Source organism: Mastomys coucha, unplaced genomic scaffold (genome assembly GCF_008632895.1).
Source record: "Mastomys coucha isolate ucsf_1 unplaced genomic scaffold, UCSF_Mcou_1 pScaffold9, whole genome shotgun sequence".
Lineage (NCBI taxonomy): Eukaryota > Metazoa > Chordata > Mammalia > Rodentia > Muridae > Mastomys > Mastomys coucha.
In genome coordinates, this window is record NW_022196915.1 from 55,698,945 (window position 1) to 55,709,623 (window position 10,679).

Here is a 10,679-nt window from a genome sequence, read left to right on the forward strand (position 1 = left end):
CTAGCCTAACCAAACCATGCTTTTGATCTGGGAGGAGAATCCTACGGTATGAAGGCTACAGATCATTGCTTGCCGAGCTGCCTGCCAGAACACCCCTCCTTCTGTGGCAGAGAAATTACTTTTATGGCAGATCTTATCCAGAATGCAGAAAGCCCGGTGCAAGTTCTTTGCGGTTTTCTTCCAGCCTTTCACAAGGAGTGCCTTGGACCCGTCATTCCACACCTGTGTTTCTCCTTTTTTGAAAAGAAGCCTTTTTAATATGAGAGATTATTCATACCTCTAAGCACTGGGCTGTGGTTGGGGGGGCTGGGTGGATACAAAGGGCTCAGATTCCTTTCTGCCAATGCCATCATGGGTTACAAGCCCTCTTTGGGAAGGGTCTCCCTCCAAATGGACTCAGCAAGTTATTCTCTGCCATTTGGATTAAAATACCATGCTTTTTACTCCAGACTGCATTTTTCAGAGAGCAGCTAGATTCTCTGGTCCTCCCCCAACCCCATCATAAGCCTGACCTTCAGTTACTGCCTATGCTTTCAAGTTCCAAGGGGGACAGCCTTTGATTCCTGTCACCGCCAGAAGACACTATGCATTACAAGGTCTCTAACCTTACTTCTCTAGATACCAAAATGCATAGAAGGCTGAAACCCAGGAAGCGTGTGCCTAAGAGGGAAGGCACTGCCCCCTATCCTAAGTCTTAGAAGGAAAAAGGTCCTGCCCACCTCCTTTCTCACCCCACTTTTCTTCAAATTGTTCTATCTAATGGAACCCAAAATCAAAGTCCGAGGATAAGTTAAGATCATGTGCCCTGGGTATTGGCTTTTACTCCTACTGGATTCTACCAGAGCCCCTTGGCTTGACCCAGACTGGTCTGCTTGTCTCTTCCAGCTGAAGTGGTTCGCTGCCTCAACAGTGCCCTGCAGGTTGGCTGTGGGGCATTTGCATGCCTGGAAAACTCTACATGTGACACAGATGGGATGTACGACATTTGTAAATCCTTCTTGTACAGTGCTGCTAAATTTGACACTCAGGTAACTGGACCTTGACTTCTGCTCCCACTGGCTGATTATCTTTTTAACAGAGTGCTTATTACTAATCTTAAGAGCCCGTCTTACAGAAAGCCAACCTTGCTCCCCAGCCTCCTAACCAAAAGGCTCATCCCAGGCACACACACACACACACACACACACACAGGTCGGGGTCATATGAACACAGTTAAGACCAGGAATAAGGGGTTGACAGGCTAGCATATAATATGAGGCATGGATGATTAGCAGAAAAACATTTTTGCTTTGAGAGAAGATAAAAATGTTCTCCTCTGAATGACCTAGCATGCTACCTAAAATTCCCAGTTTCAATCAGTCTTAGTCCCAAGAACATAAAACTGATTCTAACCATCTTCACACCTCAGAGGAGTTGATAGTGGCTCCCTCCTCCCTCTTTTCCTGTCTATGAAGCTGAGTGTTCAAGACAGTTCAAGAGAGAAGAGATTTTTCTTTTTTGATTCTTAGCCATGCTGTGTCCCCTTGAAGACTCCTCTGTCATAGACCCAGACCTCTTTTAGAAGGTCAAACTAACAGTTATCTTCTTATGCCTGGCAGGGAAAAGCATTTGTCAAAGAGAGCTTAAAGTGCATTGCCAATGGGATCACCTCCAAGGTCTTCCTTGCCATTCGGAGGTGTTCTACTTTCCAGAGGATGATCGCCGAGGTGCAGGAGGACTGCTACAGCAAGCTCAATGTTTGCAGCATCGCCAAGCGCAACCCGGAAGCCATCACTGAAGTCATACAGCTGCCCAATCACTTCTCCAACAGGTACCCCGAGGGTCCTGCTCTTCACAACATGGGGGGTAGGATGGGGGTTGGCCACCATAACCAGATCAGCAATCTCTCCCTCTGGTGTTATAACAATCTTCCTACACAGCTAGCAGAAAGATGGTTTGCAGTTTTCCTGGGTGAGTTTCCCTGTCCAATTCTTACTGTAAGCCTGAAGGAAACAATGAAGCTTCTGGAAAGTACCTTTTGAGACATCAGGTTTGGCAGAAGCCATGGCAGAGCAACAGAACAATAGGCCATGATATAAAACCCTGGTCAAATGTCAGAATGCAGACTTTCGTTAAATCTGTATATTTGGAGTTAGTCCCAAAGCCAGATATTTCAGTAGCTAAGCATCTTATCTCCAGAACAAGTCATCTTATTTCCTGAGGACCTGGATTTTTCTCTATGAAAAGTAAAATGGCTTTAGGGAGCCATTCCTATGTTCCTTTTAAAGCATTATGTCATTCCAACCCACTAGCCCAAGATTTCCTAGAAGGAAAAGCTGGTGGCTACCCAAGTATCATTTGTATCTCAGGTGAGCCACTGTGTTCACACCATCTGATCTCCAGGCCTTGCTGTGTCATTGGCTTTGAAGCCTTTGCCAAATAGGAATGAACCCCCTGATATATAAGACCTTGCATCCTGGTCTACTGTGGGTATCTTGGAAAGATGTCTAGCAAGAGGTGAAGGATGCTGCTTTAGTAGTAGGACATGGGCAGACAGACTCGGTAGTTAACTATAAGCTGGTTGACAACAGCTTGTGGAGATGCTCAAAGCCAAATCCTATGATTGGAGGAAATCCCATGATTCTCTGACTCTCCCACCAAGTCTGTATGCATTCACTAGGAATAGTTCTGTTACGCTGGTTCCCTAAGAGTCATCACATACTTAAGTCAAATAGCCCCATCTTCTAAGAATGACAATATCTGGGGCTTTATCCCTAACATGAAACTTCTGTGACATGTAGGAGCCATTCTTAACTAGTTAGTGGCCTACTGAACCACAACTCACCTTTTAGAAAGCTACCATGCAGCCCTTGAATGCAACTCTCCCTGACTTTCTTAGAACAGAAAAAAGTCAAATCCATTTTCCTCAAATACCTTGTCTTTCTATATCAACCTCAATTTTACAAGTTCTCCTAGGAAGATTCTTGTTGGAGGAGGGAAGGGTTAATACTTGGCTGGTTGTTGGAGACTAACTTTTGGTCATAGGGGAAAGAAATGAAGAGTTCTTGCTTGGACAATGGTTAGGGACAAAAGATGTAATTATGCAGCATTTTAAAGGGAAGTGTATTAGCAGACTTATCAGTACACATTTATATTGTTAAAAAAAAGATTAAGGGCACATATGATCTCTAAAGTAGCCAATTTCATGGCTATACTGAGTTGGCTATTTCAGTTAAAGTTGCATTTGCCCTTGTGAAGGGAGATTCACTGTGGAAAGGAAGCTACAGAGTTTAAACCAAAGATTCCCATGTATCCAAGAGGAGACTTGGGAAAGATGTCCTTAGGTAGACCATTATTCTTCTTCCAAAGTGTCCTGTTTGCAACGCCTTCAGAAAATAGTCCAGGCATAGGTCCTTTATCTCCTCTTGCTCATGTTTCATAGAAAAGGTCAGTGGGGAAAGGGTGGCATACTCTTAAATGCCAGAATTTCTCATACAACTCTTACCTTTTTCCAAGGATTTTGCTTCAGTGTTCAGGACTAGAGTGATTTCCTTTGCAGGCGGGGCTTGATCTGCTCTATTTCAGCTCCTCAGCGCCTGAAACATCCTGCTTTCCCAGCCTCAGTCCCAACATAGACACACGCAAAGTCCCTGCCAGTTGGCAAAGATTTGCAAAGGGAAGTAGTTACAGGTTCATTCCACCTTCCTGTGGTTTGTCTAGCATGAGATTTAGGTCTGGGAGACTCCAAAAGCCTGACTGGACTGAAAGGCAGAACAGGGGTGTGTGTATTTGACAAAGGTGCATGCAGGGAGAGAAGGTAATTGGGAATGTCCCCTGCCTTGATTTGCAACCCATACTTTCAGTCTTGAGAGAAGCAGGAAGGATTGATGAGGTGGGCAAGGCACCATGAAGCTTGGGAACCAATGAGACCAACCCAGATCCAGAGTGGGAAAAGTGACAAAGCGTCCAACTCTCTAGGGCATGGATTGGGAACAGGAAACAGAAGAATAATATTGATCAAGGGAAACAAAGGCCTATTTATAAACTCTCACACAGAACGTTCCTAGGCAGAATGTGTGTATTTGGGTAAGCATGGCTGAAACTGTAGCCATGGAGAATGTCTGATCTTATCCTTCACCAAGCTCGTGGGGGTGGGGATGGGGGTGGGGCCGAGGATGGAATTTTCAAAGTGAGAAGAAAGATCCATGCTTTGTACAAGGTCCATCCAGGCTGTGAGATCAGAAGGCTTAATCTGCTATCTCAATGCAGTGTGCAGCATTATGGCATAAAGCCTGTCAGGCATAAAGATAGGAGACATCTCAACTCCCCTTACAGAGTGGATTTCTTCTGCTGAGTTGTACTGGTTTTTGTTAGCCGGAGAAGGAAAATGCATGCTGGATCCTTAGAAACAAAATACCAAAGCTGAACGTAATGGTTATCTATCCCTACTGCCCCATCTAACTGACTGAAGGACAGAGGCTCAGTGAAATGAGCAACCTGCTGAAGGCCTCACAGCTTGTGAGTCACCCAGTAGGGTCCAGAATTCACATGGCCTTGAGCCAAGCTATTTAGATTTCTACTTCAAAAGAAGGCAGCCAGAAAACCCTACAAGAAGTCCCTGAAACCCCAAAATAGAATACCATGAATAACTAAATATACACGTACCATGGTGTTCAGCAAGGAATTTTATGTGCACTCTCTCCTAAAAGAAAAGACATATCATCCCTCCTCATAGCTAGAGTAACTATATGTTCTTGGTACAAAAGGGTGCTCAATAAATACATGGCAATTGCTAAGTCAACTTTTCTTGAAGACACAAACCTCTTAAAGCATCTGTGTTGCTTAGCAACCCAAAGTAAAAGCCTTCCCATTCTCCTGCACAGTCCAGAGATGAGTGTCACATTTCAGTCTCACTGGAGACAACAGGGTTAGCTGATATCAGGCAGCCTGGCATATGCTTTAGCTTTGAGAAGCTCTTAATTGAGCCATCTATAATTTTCTACTTCACAATGTAGAAAATTCTTTGCCTTCTAAGTTGAGTTACCAAAGCCCCCTCAGGGAAGCAGTAGTTACTAAAAGAAGGTAGGCCAACCAAAGAGCATGTCAGGTATTCTGTCTAGTCTATCAGAGACCCAATAGCAAAGGTAGGTGTCCTCAGAGGCAAGCAGCAATGGGGCCCCAAAGATGCAGGGTAGCTAGACAAGCTGAATTTATTTCAGGGGCTTAGATTTCTCCAGCCACACAAGAACTTCCAATTCTGTCAAAGAAGGGATTTTGCATTCTTTCTGTTTCTAAAGAGCAAACACATTTCCCAGCCCACTTGGGGATGCATGTGTCATGAAAAGTTCTTTCTAGATGTGGAAGGGTTAACTCCTCTGAGCTATAAAATCCTTAAGGGAACTGTATCCTCTAAGAACTAAACTACCCTCTAAAGTAGACCCCAAATGTAGGAGAGCCAAGTCCTGGAAGAGCCCAGAAATTAGTTGATACCTAGAGATGAATGAAGGTATAGATGGCTAAAACCTGTTGGGACACAACTGTTTCATGCTCAGTTTTTCCAAAACTAGTTCTCTCCCAATTTCTCCATCCAAGTAAAGCTCAGCTTAATTCGTGTAATTTGTAATTCCAAAGGCTTGGAAAATGTTCCTCTGGGCCAGAGAAGCCCAATTTCACTCAGCACTGGATATAATTGTCCCTGACAAGAGGACTATAGCCAGGACTATGGGCAAGCCAGTTGCTGTTCCTTTCTCCACCCCCAACTTCACTCTCCCACTCAAAGAAAGGTGACCAATTCATTTCATCACTCACGATGTACTGTTTACTGTCCATCCTTCAAAGGACCTCTCTAGGGGGTCAAGTTATTCTAGAAAGATGTTTGCTCATGTGCTCTGGGAATTGAGTTAAAAATAAACAGGATTCCTCCCCTCCTCAGATGATTCTGTGGCCCCTGTGACACCGTGACCACTCCTAGAAAAGGGTCTCTCCACATCAGTACAGCAGGTCACTGTCACCAGGGGAAGAGCACAGGGCTAATGGGTTTATACAACCATTGAGTCAAAATGGACCAGAAATGCCCCAAGTCAGTTTAGAAAATACCTGAACTGCATAAGTTGTTTAGAAGTTTTGGTCCATGCATAACCATAACATTTGGCTATATTGTTTGAGACAGTCAGAGAAATTTGTTGCATACATGAAAGTCAATTATACTATACTTTGTCATTGCAGTTTTTGTTTGTTTGCTTAGAAATCTACCAGAATCACAAATCATTTTTCTTCAAAAAAATTAACTTTTTTTTTTTTTTTTTTTTTTTTTTTTTTTTTTTTGGTTTTTTTTTTCGAGACAGGGTTTCTCTGTATAGCCCTGGCTGTCCTGGAACTCACTCTGGAGACCAGGCTGGCCTCGAACTCAGAAATCCGCCTGCCTCTGCCTCCCAAGTGCTGGGATTAAAGGCGTGCGCCACCACCGCCCGGCTAAATTTTTTTTTTACAACAGAATGCTCTTTCCATTGATGTCAAAGTTCAGTTGATATATTAAGAAGGTATTTCAATAAAGATAGAGGCATAGGGGCAGGTGATGAGAACTAAGAGTAGGTCAAATGTTATACATGCAGGAAGAAGGTGGATGTGATCTTCCCAGACAAGAAAGCCACCCTGTTGTTTAAGTTCTATTTCCTCATTTAAAAAAAAAAATTGTGAATTACTGAGCAGACAATACAGTCTGGTGCCACTTAGCTACTTGGATAAAAAGACTAAGAACATCCCACCCTGCCCTTGAAAAGTTTTCAAATTCTAGTCAGGGGAAAAAGAAATCATCATGAGGCCATCAAATATTGGTGCTTGAGGTGATAACTAAAGTCTGTGAGGCATCCAAAGAAGGAAGAGGCCATCAAAGCCTAAGCAACATGAGAGGGTTTCACAGACTCACAAAAGCACAGACCTTTAAAGACCATTCATCTTTTCCTTCAAGCACCCTTGCTACCTTGTCTTTGCCTGCAGGAAGCCACTATATGCCTTTGAAGGAAGCCGCAAAATAGAGTTGCTCAGTCATCAGCCTTTTCAAGACTGACTGAGTGGGTGTAAGGAAAGTAGATTTCACAGGAAAATGCACAGCTATACGTTGAAGCTTAGTTAGATCGTGCATTAGTATGTACCTACTCTTGAGCACACAGGGATGCCCAGTAGAGAGGGAAGTTACAGAAGACATCCAAATAACTGTCAGTCCATGTGCAGTGTTGTAGTACTAACACAAGCTTAGAGTCTAAGGCCCACCAACTCTACTCATTTTATTTGACTAAGTCCACTTACGGACTTTGAGCAAGCACCCCAGTTTCTTCCCTACAATATGAGAGCATTTTGGGTTGTCACGTTTATCCATGAAAGTCATTGTTTTCCAGGATGTCAGACAGGATAGTCAGCCTCCTACTGCTCAGTGTGATCTAACTCTCTTGAAGTCTAAACATGGAGATGGACGTTCTAGTGTTGTCTAGTGAACCCAGAGCTCCATAGGCAGCAAAAGCCACCTTCAGCTTTGCGTAGCTTGAGCACTGATGTCTGAACCTGCTCCCTGACTTCACTTTCTCTGATGAGAACCTTTTCCCCAACGCAGATACTACAACAGACTTGTCCGGAGCCTACTGGAATGTGATGAAGACACAGTCAGCACAATCAGAGACAGCCTGATGGAGAAGATCGGACCCAATATGGCCAGCCTCTTCCACATCCTGCAGACAGACCACTGTGCCCAGACGCACCCCAGAGCTGACTTCAATAGGAGGCGTACAAATGAGCCACAGAAGCTGAAAGTCCTCCTCAGGAACCTCCGAGGTGAGGGGGATGCTCCCTCACACATCAAACGCACCTCCCAAGAGAGTGCATAAGCAGGGAGAGGTACTCACAGCCTCACCAAACTAATAGCATTTTAGGGGTGTTGACACACCAACTTTGAGTGTACTGTGCCTCGTTTGATTTTTTTTAAGTAGTACCTATTTTCTATCCCCCCTTAAAGAAAATTGCATGAAACTAGGCTTCCATAATCAATATCCCAACATTCTGCAATGACAGCATTCTTACCAACAGAATATGTGTGGTCATTCTGCCTCTCCTCAAGAGAGAATGTACCCTCTTCCACCCCCTCCCCTAAATTCTTTTCCCAGATCCCTATCTACTCTCCGCAAACACAAAACATTCATGTAACTACCCAGTCATTGTAATCTGTAGATCCCTTTAGAATGGTCACCTGGTAGAGTTAGCCAATACAAAACGACTTTATTTAAATGCATGTCTTAAATGCTCATAAATATGTTAAATGGAATTCGTGTTATGAATCTGTGCTGGCCATGGACGAATATGAATGTCATGTTTGAATTCTTGATCTCTAATGAGTCTTATGGTCTCTATCCTCCAATGTCTAATTTCCTTTCTGACATATTTACCAAATTGCTCAAACCTGGTTCTCCAACCAGACTTTGAGCCAGCATCTTCTTGCATCTAATGAAAAACAAAAAGCTAACATCTTTATGTACTGTAACTGCTCAGAGCTTTAAAAGTATCTTTAACAATTGTCTTAAAAACGGAGAATCTTAAGGTCTAACTGTGGAATATAAATAGCTGAAAACTATTGTACTGTACATAAATTCCAGAGGACTCTGCTTAACAGAGCAGTCTATGATAACTTTATTGCATATAGATTTAGTTTTGTACCTTAGCTTTATTTTCCTTTTCCTGGGAATGGAATAACTATCTCACTTCCAGATATCCACGTTCATGCTCCTTGTGGCCTTTTTTATAACTAAGGGGGTAGAAGTAGTTTTAACTCAACATCAGAACTTAAGATGGACGTATACTTGATAGGAAAACCCAACAGGTTATCTGAAGGACCCCAGGAAGATGTTAATCTCCCAGCCCACCTCAACCCAGAGGCTACACTTGACTTAGATGTATCCTGAAACAGCTCTGTCACATCCAACTGGGAATTACAGGAATCAAAAGGATCATCCCTTTGGGCTTGGACCACTTAGTGTGACAAGGCCTACTATCCCCTTGGAAGTGGCAGTTCTTGGCTCATTGCCTTCCATCAGTGCCTGGCACTCTGGTAAATGATGGAGTGGGATATTGTTCCACTAAGCCAATCAGGAATGAGTCAATCAGCCTTTGGGTCTTTAGTCGGGGGAACTTGGGCTTAAGGGGGTATAAATAACCCTGGGCTGTCCAGCCTTAATAGACTCCTCTTACATCTTTTGTCCTGTAATACGCTGCCTGCCAAAGTAGTCCTGGCAGCTGGACCATCTCTGTAGGATCTTTGAAAAAAAAAAAGAAAAAAGAAAAAAAAAAGAAAAAATATAGAGAGAATGAAGGAGGGCATAAGAGCTGGTGGTTTGATCATTTCCGCTGTGATGTTTACAGGATGGCAGCCACCAAAGCCAAATGATTAACCTGTCTACGAACAACAGTAGTTTCTCAGGGTCATTCTCCTTGAACCCAACAGCCCCTTATGAGTGTCACTGCTCACCAAAGGTCAATGCTGAGAGAGGAAGAGGGAGGGGCTGCTCCAAACTCATTTGGGTAGAAACTATTGGTGCTTGACTCTCACTAGGCTACACCCCAGAGTTGACCAAATTGAGTGATAGGGACCCTGGTGGGAGGAGGGAGGGTACCTCTCCAGGGAAATAAAAAGCAATACAACTTTACCACAAAGCCTTTAAAACCAGTAACATAGTGCTCAAGGACCAAGATCAAGCGTAGCAGCTGCAGCTGCAGCAGCCCCAAGGCTGCAGCCTCTGTCCCCACACAGCCTCGAAGCGTGCTGACATCAGATTGTTAAGGGCATTTTCATACTTAGAACTGTCCCATCCCCAGGTCCCAAACAAATGGACACTGCCTTAGCCTCTTGGAAATCAGGTAGCACATATTCTAAGCTAGATTCAACCCTCTTCCCCCCCAACTTCCCACCCCAGGCAAGGCTGACTTCTTTGAACCAGAAAAGCTAATCAAGTGTGTGTGTTGTGCATATTGCAAACCCACTAAGCCAGAACCCCAAAGTGGCAAGTAGCTTATGAGAATTCCTAGTAAAATTCTCTTAAGTTTGGTAAATTTTCTTTCTCTCTTTTCTCTTTTTTTTTTTTTTTTAATTTTTGCTGTGACCTCTTCAAGCCATGTTATACCCTCCTCTCTCCCCACAATGATATTGGTATGTGTACCAACGATACATATATCTATACATATGGAAAGAAGCAGTTCTCACAACATTGCTAGTTTTTTTGCTTCTTTTTTTCCTCACCCTTCCCCGCTCTCCACCTCCTTGAACTTCCAAAGCTTTGTCTCGTGTTTGCTGCAGAGCGATTCGGGGACTGACCTAGACCAGTTTGCATGATCTCCTCTCTCGTGATTTGGTTGCACTTTAGAACATTTTTGTGCCGTTATATTTGCATTATGTATTTATAATTTAAATGATATTTAGGTTTTTGGCTGAGTACTGGAATAAACAGTGAGCATATCTGGTATATGTCATTATTTATTGTTAAATTACATTTTTAAGCTCCATGTGCATATAAAAGTTATGAAACATATCATGGTAATGACAGATGCAAGTTATTTTATTTGCTTATTTTTATAATTAAAGATGCCATAGCATAATTTGAAGCCTTTGGTGAATTCCTTCTACGATAATAATAATAAAGTGTTAACGTTTTATTCGTTCTCCC

General features: G+C 43.2%; 1 protein-coding gene across 1 annotated transcript in view; it reads left to right on the forward strand.

Annotated features, from left to right (window-relative positions):
• The window catches only part of Stc1 (stanniocalcin 1), a 12,121-nt gene extending 1,442 nt beyond the window's left edge, over positions 1–10,679 (forward strand). The window contains exons 2-4 of the mRNA XM_031362062.1: positions 886–1,028; positions 1,599–1,810; positions 7,586–10,679. Of these exons, the coding sequence (XP_031217922.1) occupies positions 886–1,028; positions 1,599–1,810; positions 7,586–7,856 (626 nt within the window). The 3' untranslated portion in view covers positions 7,857–10,679. The remainder of the gene's footprint in view (positions 1–885; positions 1,029–1,598; positions 1,811–7,585) is intronic.